Source organism: Sebastes umbrosus, chromosome 10 (genome assembly GCF_015220745.1).
Source record: "Sebastes umbrosus isolate fSebUmb1 chromosome 10, fSebUmb1.pri, whole genome shotgun sequence".
Classification (NCBI taxonomy): Eukaryota; Metazoa; Chordata; class Actinopteri; order Perciformes; family Sebastidae; genus Sebastes; species Sebastes umbrosus.
This window is the reverse complement of record NC_051278.1, coordinates 27,130,153-27,146,350: the sequence shown is the minus strand read 5'-3', so window position 1 is coordinate 27,146,350 and position 16,198 is coordinate 27,130,153. Positions and strand designations below refer to the sequence as shown.

Here is a 16,198-nt window from a genome sequence, read left to right as displayed (position 1 = left end):
AGACTCGTGGATACCCACAGAACCCATTTTTATTCACATATTTTGAGGTCAGAGGTCAAGGGACCCCTTTGAAAATGGCCATGCCAGTTTTTCCTCACCAAAATTTAGCATAAGTTTGGAGCGTTATTTAGCCTCCTCCACAACAAGCATGGATTTCTTAGGTTTTCTAGTTTCATATGACGCCAGTATCTTCACTCCAGCTTTGAATCTGAGCCCGCTACAACCTAAAAATCGCAAGCTGCCTTAATGCGTTAAAAAAATGAGTTGCGTTAAAACTAATTTGCGTTAATGTGTTATTATCACGTTAACTTTGACAGCCCTAGTTCCTAGATATCTGTGAATCTCTACATGAGCACCTGATGAATCATTCTTCTAATGCTGAATCTGCTGCTAAATGGCATTAAACCAATAACATATAATTACCTCCTTGGTTGCCGGTGCACTACCTTACATGAGGGGGTGTTAAACTGGCAACTAATATTTATATACAGTGTAATAGGAAAGCGTTCTAAGTGTTAGTTATTGGTTTTGTGCCATTTATCAGCTGATCCAGTGTTACTCAAGAGTGCCTGATGGTGATCAGTATGCAGATTCACAGATATTCAGGATCTAATCATTACACATTGGTTCAATGAAAGTTATGCAAGAAGATGTTTTGTTGTTGCTCTTCTTCCTTCTTTAACTTCTCTCACTTTTCTGTACCTCGTTTTAGAGCATCACCATTTTTTTCCCTGTGTGGATAAATGTGAACGATGCGCTTTGGTTTGAACCCATAAAAACAAGAGGTCCGTTTCCTACCCACATCCACAATACTGATTTGCAATTCCACGAACTGCAAATCAATATGCATCCGTAAACGTTTCCTGAAAGCTACAATTACACTGTCAACAGCAGCTGGACTCTTAATATATCCACTGTTCTAACTCAATGTCAACCTTTTGCAAAATTATATTTATTAAGAATTCCAGTTTAAAGTAAATAATGGCCTGTGTATTATCATTCAATTTTCCTTTCTCAACACTTCTCAGTCCAGTTTATGTCTTTGAATCCCCTTTCAGGGCACGGTCCTGGCATTAAGAGGGGGATTGTGTGCCAGTTGCTGCCATAAATCCAAATATCAGAGCAGGTATGGCTGTGAGTGTAGTAGTTTGTCTTTTCATTTGTATATATTAGGATATAATCTCTGTCCCGGTGCCTATGCTGTGCTTAAAATATTATGTTGACTTACTATTTATGGCTGTGGTCTGCCCTCCCCACAGATCATGAATATTTGTATGTCTGTGTATACTGTATATGTGTGTGTGTGTGTGTGTGTGCTTTTTCATTCCAGTTCCCTGCTGCAGCTTCTGTGTGTGTGTGTGGCCACACTTGATCTACATGTTAAGACCCACGTTTACGGATTATTTATTCCGGCTTCTTGCCTCCAAGGACTGAGGTGTTGATTCCTCTCTTCCCTGGTGGATTCTCCTTCGTTACATGTACACACACACACACACACACACGCACACACACGCACGCACACACACACACACACACACACACACACACAGCCCAGTCTCCCCTCAGCCTCTCCCTTCGGGCAGGGGTTATGCAGTGTCATGCAGGTTAGGTCTCTCTCTCTATAGGGGTTTGCCTGGGGGTAAACCTGAGAGAAAAGGAGTGGAGTGAGTGAAAAAAAAAACATAAAAAGAAAGATACTTGGGGTAGATTTGTATTGTGAATAGAATCAAGGGAACGAAAAAGGGATCTGGAGAATGAGAGTGAGTTCAGGCAGGGTTCTGGGGGGGGGGGTGTTGTGTGAGGAGTGGGGGAGGAGAGGAGGGGTAGGGGTGGAGTCGGGGGGCTCTGCTATTTGTAGATCCTTGTGATGGATGACTGGTGTGTGTGTGTGTGTGTGTGTAAGAGAGAGAGAGAGAGAGAGAGAGAGAGAGAGAGAAAGAGTGGCTTTTTTCTCTTTCTGCTCTTTCCCTGTTCCCTCTCTCTTCAGGCGAGCAGAGCAGAGCGGGACTGACTGAGTGAGAGGAGGACAGAGACGCAGACGTGTGCAGACCAGAGCACAGCAACTCCACAAAGACAAGAGAGGAGAAGAGTTTGCCAGGAGAAAATAAGAGAAAGAAAACAGCCTTTTTTTTTTTTTACATCAGCAAACTGTGGTGGACGTCATACCTACATCAAAAGAAATCTAGAAGAAGAACAAAAAGGATTTTTGCTTCACAGCTAAGAGGAAAATATTAGTTATAATTTTGTTTTATTTTGTTATATTCACCACAAATATAGATTTATTTTTTAGAGGACTTGGCAAGGTGTAGCAGGACTTTTTTTTTGCAGAGAAAGGTGGACAGAGTTGTTGAAGAAGAATTGGCTGCAGTGGTGGTGAATATGCCCGTCAGAGGTGGCTCTTTTGGGGCAGGCATGGGCAGGCTGGCCGGGCAGCCGCTCTGGATGTGCGTGGTGATGCTCTCCGCTCTGCTCCTGGGCAGTGCCAGTGCATGCCCAGCCCTGTGTACCTGCAGTGGCACCACAGTGGACTGCCATGGACTGGGTCTCAAAACCATGCCAAGGAATATCCCCCGCACCACTGAAAGACTGTGAGTACCATCTGTACTCCTTGTGTGTGTCAATGTGTGATAGAGAAACTCCCTGACTGTGTCCCTCTGTCTTCTTTATTCACTGTTTCCCTTCTGTTTCCTTGCTACAGTATATTGTAGTGGTGCACATGACTTTGCTTAGACTGAAAGAGAACAATAGCTCTGCCTGTAAAGCTGCGTGTGTGTGCGTATATGTGTGAGTGTGTGTGTGTGTATGTCAGTCACTCACTGGCATTCCAGTCAGGTATAAATAGGCATGAGGGACTGGAAAGAGCAGGAGCAGATGTGTGCCTTTCACATGTGTCCATAATTTACTTACCTGCTTATGTATTTTATATTTCTTTCTAAATCCTAAAAGCAAATGAATGGAGTCTATATTTTTCCTCCACTTTTTAATGTGATATACATTTAGAAATTAAAAAGACAAAGTTTTACGTAAAGTTTAAATTTTAAATTTCTGTGAGACAGAACCAGATTTGCTGTCTGGTCCTGTGGATATAGCTCAGATTCTGTTATGTTTGGGAACATGTTTCCTGTCTGTGCAGCACTGTGTGCCTCTCTTTATCTCTTTTTTCCCCCCTTTTCACTTTCCTCCACTCCAGGGCCAAAGACTCCCCTCTCACCCCCTTCTCCTGCCTCCCTGCACACTCACTCCACAAATTGTTAAATCATGTAGAAAATTAAGCAAATCTGCTACTTAAGTGAGTCTTGCACGAGGATCACGTAGCTGTCTTGTAAAAACGGAGGGAGGGAGGGTGGGAGATGGAGGGAGAGGTGAGGCAGACGCCGGCTCGCGGAGTTGAGTTTCTCCGTCTTTTCTGACATTCCTCTGAAATATTCATCTGTAAATCAGAAGTGAGGAGTGCAAGGGGAAATAGATTGTTCTATTTCAGCTTTTAGAATATCAGTCGTGAATAAAACATGCGGTGGGAACGGAGGAGAGAAAGCCTGTGTCAGAGGCAGCGTTGGCATAGTGGGAGCTGGCTGCATATTTTATGTTTTTCATATTTAATTTCTAAGAACACCTTTTTTTTTTTTTGCCTGGCGGTCTGCATGTTTCCGGGTTGCTTATGTGCACATGCTGGTTCAACATCGAAGCGGAGAGGAAACATGGTCATTTTGTGGTTTCCTTTTACATGAATGGCCATTCACACTGGAAATATACCCTGCCCCTCAAATCAAGAGCATTTTTGTGTTAAAAGTTGTTTGTGCATTCATAGGTCATGTACAGCAAGGGGATTTTATCGTTGTAACATCTCTGGATGTTTTCAAGCACGTCTCAGGATGCTGCATTTTAAACATGATGCGTATAAAGGTCACGTGTAATTTATTCCTGGGTCGTTGCCTTTTTTTTGTGTGTGTGTGTGTGTGTGTGGTGCATGTGTTAGCTGTGTGTGTAGGTCATGTAGAAGATAGCCGGTCTCCACGGAGAGGCACTACTTAACAATAGTCTATCCTCTTGTGCAGGCCGTTACATAGGGTGATTCATCAAGGTGATTGTGCAAGTCAACGCAGCCCACCCGGCCTCGCACGATGGTCCCATGTGCATAGCTAGATTTATGTGTACGCATTTGGAAAATGTGTGTTTACGTGAATGATATTGTGCAACCGCTACCGGGGGTCAAAGATGAGTAATGAGTTAGTCGAGTTTTTTATAGAAGTCGGTGGCCCTCGACTTTAACATAAAATGTTAACACAAGCTTTTTCTTTGTAGAAATTCATTTCAATTACAAAGATTACAAGTGTTGCAAAATTGCCTCACTTTAATGGAAGGAGGTGGCGTAGTATCAGTGTTGGGAAGGAACGCAGATGCAGACAAGAACAAAGTAGAAGAGGTTGCACTTCACCGGTCTGCTTTGCTGTGTGTTTATGGATATCTGTGTGTTTGCGCTAATGTATACAGGGTGATGCTTTTGGGAGATAGTGTGTGTGTGTTAGAGAAGGAGGGGGTTGGTTTTGGGAGAATGTGTGTTTGTGGGGTGGGGTGTGTGTATGGAGGGTGTTGAGACAGACAGCAGAATCCCATTTGCACTTGTCAGTGTGGGTTTGGATCAGGTCTGACCCCTGCGCTCCTCAGACTGAAGCCTGTAATGAGACTGTGAAGCTCCACGTATTAAAATCACACCCTGCCTGCCTCGTACGGGCCACCGGCCGCTCCCTCCCCCCTCTGCATCCATCCTCTCTCACCATCTCTTTCCTTGTGGCAAAATAGCACATGGTAATCACATTGATATCAGGCTATATGCTGAGAGAAAATCAGCATCTGTAAGGTTGATTAAAGTGACTTTACACAAGACAGTAAAGGTTCTTTTAGGTGGACAGGTATTGAACAGCCCTTCTCTCTCCCTGCTTTATCTCTCAAACAGCCCTGCTGTTTAGATTAAGTGTGTCTCTCATCTGTGAATGAGTTGATTTGCACAAGCGGAGGAACTGTGTGTGTGTGTGTGTGTACCTTCATCTAATTGCAAAAAGCCAGTGTATTGATGATTTCTGTGCCAGAACATACCCTGTACTGAGATTTGGGGGATACGTTGGAGCTATTCCAGAATAGGGGAGGAGGAGGAGGAAGAGGAGGAGGAGGAGGAGGAGGAGGCTGCACGCCATATGTGTGTGTGTGTTTGTGTGTTTTCGTGCATGCCTGTATAAATCTGAGGTTCACTTGTGTGTTTGTTCATAAACTTGAGCATGTGCCTCCATATGCGAGCATGCGTGCGGTGAATAAGTAATGTTAGATGAAAACACATGAGGTTTGGTGGTTGAAGATGAGGGGGGCTCCATCGCTTCGATAACCATGTTTATGTATTTGGGGGGCGGGGGGGGGGGGTTGGAGGTGGGAGGTGTGTGTGTGTGTGCATGTGCCAGGGAATGCCTGCGGTGTTTTTGGCACCAGCTCATAGCTGGTACAACTGACAGCTCACCGGCCACCTGATCCATAATTTACCCTGACAAGACTGAACACGGCCTGCCCACTTACCTGCCAACTCTGGCTATGTGACTAAAGTGGAAAGAGCGAGATGGGAAAAGACAAAGAAGTGGGGTGAGGGGTGGAGCTGTGGGGGTCGAGAGCGGGATGAGGAGATCCTTCAAGGCGAGGCTGGCACAGTAACCGAGGTGGTAATGAAGGGATTACTGCGCAGAGGAGTGAAGAGACGTGTAACTCGACCACAAAGCTAATGAATCAATAAAGCAGAGAATGAAGTGTTATTTATTATAAAGGGCAAAATAAGTCGAGCCCTAAGGCAGACTGAATTTCATTCAGGTCCTTTTTTTTTACAGTCTAATATATCCATCCTCATAGCCGGTAATCCCGTGAGGAGTGATAATGCCTGGAATGAAGATCATTCAGAGAATGTTTATGCTCAGCGGAGGATTGTGAAATTACAGGCCTGGGACTCAGTCATTTCAATTTACTGCCTGCGCTACACAGCTGTGGTCTTTTCTCTTGTACTGAATATTGAGGCGGACTCCATCACTATCTTTTGAGTTCAGTATTTTGTGAGCTGTCTTGTGAGTCTTCTGTCACACAAATTATGTTGTAATATAGGTATTGAAGGCCAAAGTTGTTGCTTTTATGTGCTGTTTTTTTTTAAAAATTGGTCTAAGCATTTAGTCACTTTTACAATTTACATACATGTAGCATAAGAGCGTTGCTTGTCTAAGCAGAGTGATGACAGACTGCTGAGCATCAAAGCCAGCTGCTGTGTGTCTAAACTCACCCCACACCCGCCGGCCTGCTCTCCTGATGAGCGCAGCTACTTCATGGAAGTGTGTGATTGTGCTCATGAGAGCTAAGAAATGACCCCATCAATGGGATGTGTGTGTGTCAAAGAATGCCTTCCAACACCAATGCATGCACTTTATTTTTTACTTGTGCGTGTCTGACATGCTTAGATATGATGTGTGTGAGCATGTGCATATGTTGAGCGTACATGCGTGATTGCTTTGCACGCCTATCTAAGAGTGGCTGTATCTCAGCAGACCGTGAAAATCGAATTGGGAGAATCCACCTAGATCACCTTTCATCTCTCAGAAGTCCATCTTTCCTTTTAACCCTCCTGGCTAGCCAGTAAGAAGCGGGCAATGAAGAGTGAAGGGTGTGTGTGAGTGTGTGTGTGTGTTAAATTGCACATCGGTGAACACTCTCCTGACGTTGTAGATATGCCTTCGTAATCCGCATTTCACGCTAGTCTGGAAGCTTTTGATGTGATGCAAGTTTGAGAGGAAATTATGGGCAGCGATTCAGATTCAAGGGCCGCTTGAGATCCCCGTCGGTCTGCGCACTTATCACATCAGCGCTGTGTTCAGTGCAACATTGGAGTGTTTTAATGTGCTCTGCTGAAGTTGGCCATAATTCTCAAAAAACAGATTAGTTGTTTAATCTGTCAATTATTATTAGTTTTGTCCATAAAAGTCCAGAGAGGTCTTCAAATGTCTTGTTTTTTCAGAAGAGATTTGGTTAACTATTATATATGACAATGTCAAGCAGCACATTTTCACATTTTAACAGCTGAAACCAGTAAATGTTTGACATTTTTGCTTTAAAGGAAGAGTGTGTAGGATCTGGCGGTATCTAGCGGTGAGGTTGGAGATTACAACTTCTCTCGTGTGCCAAGCGTGTAGGATTGCTACGGTGGCCGATGTGAAAACGCGAACGGCCCTCTCTACAGCCAGTTGTTGTAAGAGTAGAGTGCTTAGAGTGTGTGTGTGTGTGTGTACGTGGGAAGTGAGTGGAGTGGTGAAGCGAGAGAGAGAGAGCGGCGGCGATGGCGTAACGTTATCGTCTCTGGCCCGAGCAAGAAAAGTTTACAGTGTTTGGTTTGTCTGTTCTGGGCTCCTGTAGAAACATGGCGGTGCAACATGACGGACTCTGTGGAGATATAAACGGCTCATTCTAAGGTAACAAAAACACAATGAGTCTTATTATCAGGTGATTATACACTAAAGAAAACATACTTATAAATATTATATTCCATTTCTGCCAATAGATCCCCCTAAATGTTACACACTGGTCCTTTAAATATGACCAAAACAATAACTTGATTGTTGCAGATACATTTTCTCTTGAATCGCGTGATTGACTTATCATTACAGCTTTTGCAGTGGGGTTATCTGTTAGCGGATGAGCTTATCTTTGCATAGAGCTGAAGGAAGGCAGATATCAGCGTGCTCAGTTGGGGGAGAGAGAGGGCCGCACATAGAGCAACTCTTTATTCTCGGGGATCAACAGACAGATTCGAGCACACATGCAGCATCCATCAAATTACCAGTCGTCAGCGCACATCTGTCAGGCAAACGTCTTCTCAGTCTTCTGTGTGGAATAACTGAAACATAATAGATGTGGCGGAGCAGATGTTTTTGTCCACATGATACAGTCAAAGTACACATTCATACAGCCTAAGTGCCTTCATGCGGGACTCAAAGCCACAACAGAACCTCAGCGTCTGTCACTGAACAAACTACAGATACAGTACAAACCATGAAAGACCCTTCAGTCTCTGCGTCTACTACAGCCCTGTGTGTGTTCCTATTCCAGCCTGTAGCAGTAACACATACTGGAACAGATGTTTAATTGATTCACTTTGGCCTGAGAGTGTGTCAGAAGTTATCCATGTTTGATCAGAAAGTGGCTGTTTGCTATTTTCCTCCCTTGTCTTTTCAGGTGGCTCCTTTTTCAAATCTCACAGTCTCTCTGGTTTTTGCTTACAGCAGCATCTGCCACTTGAAATAAAACTCACAGTCTCCTTGTCAAGGTTGTTGTTGTAGTGTGAAGGCCAGGTAAAAACAGCAAAAGATAGATGCTTGGGTTTCGGTCCCTGACTTTTACCGGTAGCCGTTCTGCAAGATGCAGGAGACCCTGCATGGGTCAAGGCTCTGAGAAGAGGTTGTGTGTGTGTGTGTGTGTGTGTGTGTGTGTGTGTGTGTGTGTGTGCGTGTGTGTGTGTGCGTGTGTGTGTGTGTCTGTGTGCAGTGCATGTGTCGGATCTGCTTCATGTTTACCTTTCCTATCTGTAATCTTGCTCCCGAGGCCTGACTGAGCAGAATGAAAACTGTAAATAGCCCTTGAGAAGCCCAGAAGCTGGGAAAACACTCTCAGACGTCCTTGCGCACACACACTTAGACGCTCGCTGACGCACACGCACGCTAAAAATGTACAGTGGAGGGCCTTAACTGCTCGTCTGAAAGCCACATTTCAATGGAGAGTGAATGTTTTGTTCGAGCTGAGCAGAAATCTGACCTCTCAGTGTGGATAGAAGTGTTCCAGTTGCGTTTTAAGAGTGTGTTATTTTGGTCATGGTGGTCTGCTTTCTCTCTCTCTCTCTCTCTCTTTCTTTCACTTTCTCAGTCTCTCTATCTTTGTGTAGGAGGTTGTTGTGAGCCCGGATGGTACCGCCTGGTTCCGTAGCCTGTTGGACCAACTAGTATGTAGGTCACTTTCTCCTCATAGTCTAGCAGGCCTCATTTCTATACTGACGTTTGCCAGACAGCCCGTCAGCTCCTCAACACTCCACCACACTGCTCCACACCGTCGCTCTCAGTCAGCTAACAACACTGTCTTCTTTCTGTCTCTCAGTGACTTTATGGTTCCCCCCCCCCCTTTCTTTCCTCCTGCGTGTTTCACGGCTGTCACGTCCATATGTCGCAGAGTCTGCAGGAGGAGGAATGCTTCTCTCTTCCGGAGCTTCTCAACCTGTTCAGTTCATTCATTAGGGAGAACGCTCGCTGGTTCTGGTCAAATGGCATTATCAGTGTGTGATAGTGGTTAATGAGCATCCACGCTCGGGCTGTACGAGACCTCGGGCTTCTGATCATCAGATTGTTTCCACAGCGAGGAGTTTGGACAGCCACTGTGCCACCGATCCTCAATCAGCTGGCTGCTGTCTTCCCTGCCAGGCTAAAGCTGTTCAGGACAAATGGTCCTGTGGTGCTCACAGCAGCGATACAGAATGACTGCACTGCAAAAAATAAACACCTTGATAAGTCATTTAAGTGTAATTTCAAAGAGGAAGAGGCATTTACCTCCAGTCAAAATCCTGATTTGTTGGCCTCATGTAGATTTCAGTCTGAATGAACTTTGTTCACTCACCAATGTCCCGTTTGATAAAGGCTTATCATGTTGCTGCTTCAGGTTGTCCTGAGGTAGTGTGTGTGAGTGTGAAGACAGGGAATTAAGTGCAAGTGTTTGATAAAACGCACTATTTTCAACTTGTGAAATGCTATTGTTAGCCTGTTAGCCATGTTTGCAACCAAAGACAGGTTAAATACAGTGGATGGACGACAGGTCTCCACTTCCTCCTTATGTACAATAGTGAAGCAAAAATATTCCAGATACTATCTTAAGATTTCACATCATTTGGAGTCAGAGTCTGTGCAGCCGCGGTATCGACGTCGCGCCCACACACCCGCCCGAGCCAATCACTTGCTAGCATGAGGCACTGTCTTGGCTAGCCACCTAGCTGCTACATTAGCACCATGGTAGCTGTTTGGCTAGAACTAACCATAATATCTGTATAACTAAATTTTTTATAAAATTGACACGTTCTTTTACACAGACTCGTTATAGAAAGTTAATGTTAAATCTCCTCTCTCGTACAATTGCCGAGCCTCCGGCTCCACAACTACTTTACTCAGAGCAGCTGTCAGTCACAGCTGTCAATCACAACGTCTCATAGCATCAAATAACTAATTAATAACAAACTTATAAGAGAAATTAACACTTGAACATACATCAGCGTGATAAGAACTACCTAAAATGACAGAAACTGTCTTTAGGGAAAATTTATTCGACGTGACTTTTTATTTTGGCCCATGTCTCATCCACTAACGTGGAGGGGAGGGGTTTATGACCTGTACTGCAGCCAGCCACCAGGGGGCGATCAAGATGTTTTGGCTTCACTTTATAGGGAGCTGTCATGTCGTCCATCTTTATATACAGTCTGTGTTTGCAACCCTGGCTATATTGTGTCTTGTCCTGCCTACTTTTTGCCACAACCTGAGTAAGTTTTGCATTTGCCAGTTGTTTTGTGGCTGCGAGCATAAGACTATTACTTGGTGTTGGTGAAAAGCTGTACAGCCAACAGTAGTTTCTCTTGTGATCATTACGTTCTTTTGCTCTGGTCAGCTCCCACGGGCACTGTTTGTGTACATGCCAGTAGGTGTGCTTGTGTTCATTCCGTGATACAGTATATTTATATGGTCTTTGTGTATGTGTGTAAGAAACAGAGCACATGTGGATGTTTGTATCTGCGCGAGTGTGCCTGTACACAGGCCTTAGCGAGCCAGTCTGTTTGCTTATCCTCCCTCTTGTCTTGGGGTTTCATTTCATGTAACGTTGCTCAATTCGAACCAGGTCCCCCTTTAGCCGAGGGACCCCAACAGCTGGCAGAAATAAACATAATGAGTTTTTCAGCATTGTAGCAGCGCTCCGAGCCCCTTTTTGAATTATAGAGATGTGAAGCGGTGGAGCGTAGCTGCCGCGTGTCCGCCCGAGGGAAGGTGCACCAGGAAGTACTCCCAGGTATCAATCAGCTTGAGACGGAAGATGAAGAGGGATTAGATAGTGATGTCATAAATCCACTTGCTGTCCAGGAAGTGTGTCAGCACTGGGAATCCTTGCGGAGTTTCCAGAGGATGGAATGGATTTGACTGAAGCAGTTGGAGGTGGAAATCCTTCGCTGTAGGAACTGGGAATGAGACTTAATCATTTTCTGCCTCTAAAGTAATACTGCAGTACTGTAATGTGAAAACCCACACCAAGTCAGTACTGTACTACAAAACATCTGTCTATGAAAGGAGTGAACGTGCCTTTGCTGCTGTGCCAAAAGCCATTGCTTAGCCTCCTTTGATTGTAAAACAAAGAAAGTAGCAGTCACTGATATTAGAGCTAATAAACAGCAGATTTTTCTTTGAGGCATTGACACGGTATATTACTTTGGCATAACAGTGCCCTTATTTAGATGTTGAATCAACACAGAGACGAGCGCCGCTGACTCCAGGCTCCAGACTTTATGCACGTCTTTGTCTAGAGTCCATATTTCTCTTACCTTTCTGTATTTGTAGCTGTGGGTTCACCTAGATTTGTTCATCCATGCAGAACTGAGCACCAAAGTTCACTGACCATATGTACACCACTACTGTGTGTGTGTGTGTGTGCACATGCGAAAAATTACTTCCCGGTCTAAAGCTGATGTGAATCCCAGCTACTTTCCATCAGCCAGAGCAACAGAGCATCCTCACAGACTAGGGGAGTAACTTGGCGAGTTTCCCCAGAGACCGAATACTCCCATGGGTCAGCAGACAAAATCAGATGGGTCAAACACCAGGAGCTTTAACACTATATATGGGCTGTAAAGCCCAGTGTGTCCACCTTATTAGGAACAATTCCCTTTTTTATGCTAAATGCATGCTTAGAACAATATTATTTTCTTAATGTGCTCTTTACAGTGCAGTATAACAGTTGACTACAGAAGGTCACGTCAACAAGCACAAGTCCTCAATCCTTGTAGCAGATGAGTCACAGTGGGAACGTTATTACCTGGGCAATTTTCAAGGACCCGATTATCACCTGAGCAATCTCAAGCACTTGAAAACATTGCATGGCTTCCTTCGATTGCAAAATGTCAATGGAAAAGGTCAGAATATGTCATAAACAGTGTGAATTCTCACTAGCTAAAACATCATAGACTGCTGGTGGCATTTGAGTATTGCCTAAATGTCACAGTGTTGCTGAGCAGGTGCATCGCCAATATGGTTTTAAGATGGTGGGTACTTTCAGCAGGGTAGTGCGTCATTGTTTCCTGGAACATTAAATTTCATTCAATTACCAGATCTCAGCTGACAAAACACTTTGAGATGTTGTTGCATAACGGATTTGATTAGTCAACTCCGGAGCACATGCAGAAACTATGGCATGTGTCTTATTACAGGATAAAACAAGACTTCATTGCTCGAGGAGAAAAGTGTGGTTTCACTTGTTTACATGTGAGTCATTTTCCCACATATTCCCCCCTGCCACCCATCACTGTAACCGTCTTTCTCTCCTTTCTCCTCTTCTATCTTTCTCCTTTTTAATGTCCTCCGGGTGTGATCATCAATGACCACCCTGAAGATAAGACATTGGGAATCGAGAAGTGTGTGTATGTGTGTGTGCCTATCTGCGTAAGCACCTGTAATGAGCACCACATGTGTGTGTATCGGAGCCCAGGCTAATGAAGCCCAGTCCATTATTTATTTCCCGTGGCCCTGTCGCTTGGCCTGTCGATGCACCTGTGTACACACACACACACACACACACACACACACACACACATCAAAACACGCACACACACACACACACACACACACACACACACACACACACACACACACACTCACCATCTGTCTATAATGACCGTTCTCTTTCGTACTGCATAGCGCTACAGTCCCAGGAGTGGTCATTAGACGAGAGAAGGAGAGAGTGACTGAGGGAGAGAGACCAGCGCTTTCGGCGTAGATTTGGAGCCAGTTTTTTTGGTTGTGCTTTGGGGTGGGGGGAGTCAGGGTAGGGTGGTTGACCCATAATGCTAGAAAGTGCAGTAGCACAGAGAACCGTTTGCTTGCTTTGCCTGCTTTCTTTTCCCTCTGTCATGAGAATACAATCTGCTGCTGAGGTTCAATATGAACCTTTCACAGTCTTTTGCAAACCTTTCTTAGATCAGCAGAGGTAACTGAACCAGTGGGCCACGGTCAAGTTCAGCATACAATATGAGTTATCAAATACTTTGGAAATAATTATTGTCAGCCGTTAGATGATGGTTAACTTGTAAGAAGCCAACAGAAATCTCTCCTTTCAACTATTTAGTCTCTCCCTTCCTTTGCAGCGATGGCCAGCTCCCAGCAGGGAGGCTGCTCCCATTATATCCACAGCACTTAGCTTTCTGGCCTTGTGGCCCAACCCAAATCCCCTCCGCTGGCTCCTGCTAATCCTCACCAATAGTAGAAGGACAGGGCAGACAGAGAGAGAGAGGGGGGTTGTGGGTGTTGGTGGGAGAGGGCTGGAATAGAAAGACAAACAGGCAGCTCAAATGTGGCTTCCATTTTAATCAGACTTCTTAATATCTCCCAGTGGATTTAGAACTTAACCTCTGACACAACCTTTCTGATTCCTCCCGTCAATGTTACATGTAACATCTAAAGCAATTTGCATTTCATAAAAACACCAGTACAATACACTCTCTGCATATATTACACCAGAGGCATGCTTTTGCAAACAGTTTGGGGCACTGTGTGTTTGTGTGTGTGTGTGTGTGTGTGTGTGTGTGTGATGTACCATGTGGTTGAGCTCCAGATAAGATTTTGACTCAGTAAGGTATCAGTAGACAAAGATGCATCCGTGCCACTGTCTGCTCTTTTAGTCACCAGGCTGAACAGGTTCAGAGGGAGAATAAAGATTAATTATTCATATGTGTTTGCGTGTCTGTCTTCACAGGGAGCTGAATGGGAATAACCTCACACGCATCACCAAGAGTGACTTCGCCGGACTCAAGTACATCCGAGTTCTGTAAGTACTCGCCTTCATGTTCTCGTGTGGTGATGATGATGATGAGATGTTTGTATGTGTATCTGCGGTGCATGTCCGTGTCTGAGTTTACCTATTCATGCATACCTGAGCTGTATCTAACCTCGGAGCTCACAAGTTGTACAGACTTGCCGCTCAAATTAGCATAAACCCAGTGAAGTGGAGATGCTTCTGTCAAGAGTCCTACTCCAGAGTACATTAAGCTACCGAGTGACTGCGGCTAGTGAAGTAATGGACTCCTCTCGCACTGTATTCTGTACATTGTAGTAGCACTTATTGTCCCTTAGACGCTCACTTGCCCTCTGTTCCCACACATCAACATGTAATGTGTACACAAGCGCCCAGTCCTAAATAGGCTCTCAACACAGTTAACACATTCAGGTGAAGTCATTGACTCCCTCTGTGTTGAAATTAAACAGCACTTGTGACTTCAGGTATTAGAGTAGTTGTAAAAGTGTCTATATGTGTGCATGTGAGCGTGCAAACACTTGTGAGTAGTGCCATAGGTGTTAAAAACACCACCGGAGGGGAAACTGTGTAGACTTGAACATGTTTTAAATGTAACATGAGCTGCACGTAATTCCTACTACCCAGCAAAGCCGGACTATTTTCGAGCCTTAATGTTACGCGCCCATCCCCCTGTCTTCCCCTTCGGTTCCTTGTCCCCCCTTGTCTTCCTATGCATGCCCCCTTTTCTGCATCACCTTCTACCTCCACATGGAGGTTAAATGCCTTCATGTCGGCCAGCAAATAAGAAGGAACGACTCCTTGCAGGGGTACTAAAGACAGCGCTTCCCTTGCTGTAAAGGCCCAGACGCACCAACCCGACATCAAAGAACTAGCGGTGACAAAGGCCACCGGTTGAGTCACCTCACATCGCCTTTGTCTAGGCCAAAAAGCTGAATCGGCCGGAAAAACTCTGACACGGGCAGATGGATGCTCACAGACGGCCCCAAACTGTCTGACGGCCAACCGTCGTCTCGGTGTGTCGGGGCCTTAAAGCCTCTGATTCCCTCACAGCCACCACACATGCACACACACACTGTTCGCTTTCTGAAATGTCAGCCAACTATATACATGATGCATGATTAACATGGTGTAGGTGTGTGGCATGTTTGTGTGTGTGCAACCAGAAAAAAAGTCTGTCTCTGTGTGCTGGGGGGCGTGACCTCTATGGGGCAACAGCCTTAAGACTAACAGTGGGGTGACCTCTGACCCCTGGGCAACCCTCAGAAGGAGCCAAACAGGAACAGAGGTTTATCTTTACAGTCAGCTGCCATCCATCCTGTCAGTCTAAAATCAACACAGCTGATTTACCGCCATTCGTCTGGCACTGGGTGCTTGGCTGGTCTACATCAGCAATGTGTGTGTGTGTGTGTGTGTGAGTGAGTGAGGAAACGCTGAACAGTAGAGGAACAATCGGGGAAAAAGTAGAAAGAAAGAGATCAAAAAAACTGCATGCCCTCAGACTGTCTGTAAAAAAGTTTTCTCAAATTCAAAAATACTCATCACGATTTTCTTTTTTCTCACTTCCATCTAAATTCATGAGAAAGAGATCGGAGGTGAATTGCACTTTTCTCTCTATGTTTATGGAGTGCGAGCAGTGATTAGCATTTATATTCGATGGGGAGGAAGCCCAGACTGCTGAGTTGCAGCGCGGCGCTGCCTCACAGGAGACATGAGAGGTCGCCTTCAACACAGAACAGTTGTATACGTAATGAAGGAAAGCTCTTGTTGCTTCTAAAGCTGCTGGACGCTTTTCTCTCCTTCCTGGCCTTGTGTTATTGTAACACTTCCAAAACCATCCAAGACTCTTTTTTTTGTGCATTAGCTTTGGCAGTGTAGGTGAGGAAAGGATGTGTTTCTGCTTGTGTGTGTGTATGTTTGTGTGCATCTGTGTTTGTATGACTAATCGCCTTGATCTACTGCCTGCAGCTTTGATACGCTCCAACTATGCTATCCAACGGGCACACGTACACACACACAGCCTACTTTCCCTTGATTGTGCCAGTTGTGAAAACCTTGGAGCCCACCTCAGTTTCCCCTCTCACACTGT

General features: G+C 45.0%; 1 protein-coding gene across 7 annotated transcripts in view; it reads left to right on the top strand.

The window, feature by feature from the left end:
* slit1a (slit homolog 1a (Drosophila)) overlaps positions 1-16,198 on the top strand; it is a 102,473-nt gene that overhangs the window by 4,375 nt on the left and 81,900 nt on the right. For 3 of the 7 annotated variants that reach the window (XM_037781397.1, XM_037781395.1, XM_037781396.1), the window contains exons 2-3: positions 1,059-2,588; positions 14,053-14,124. In XM_037781397.1, the coding sequence (XP_037637325.1) occupies positions 2,380-2,588; positions 14,053-14,124 (281 nt within the window). In that variant the 5' untranslated portion in view covers positions 1,059-2,379. The remainder of the gene's footprint in view (positions 1-1,058; positions 2,589-14,052; positions 14,125-16,198) is intronic. The other 4 variants (XM_037781394.1, XM_037781392.1, XM_037781393.1 and 1 more) reach the window with 2 other exon arrangements.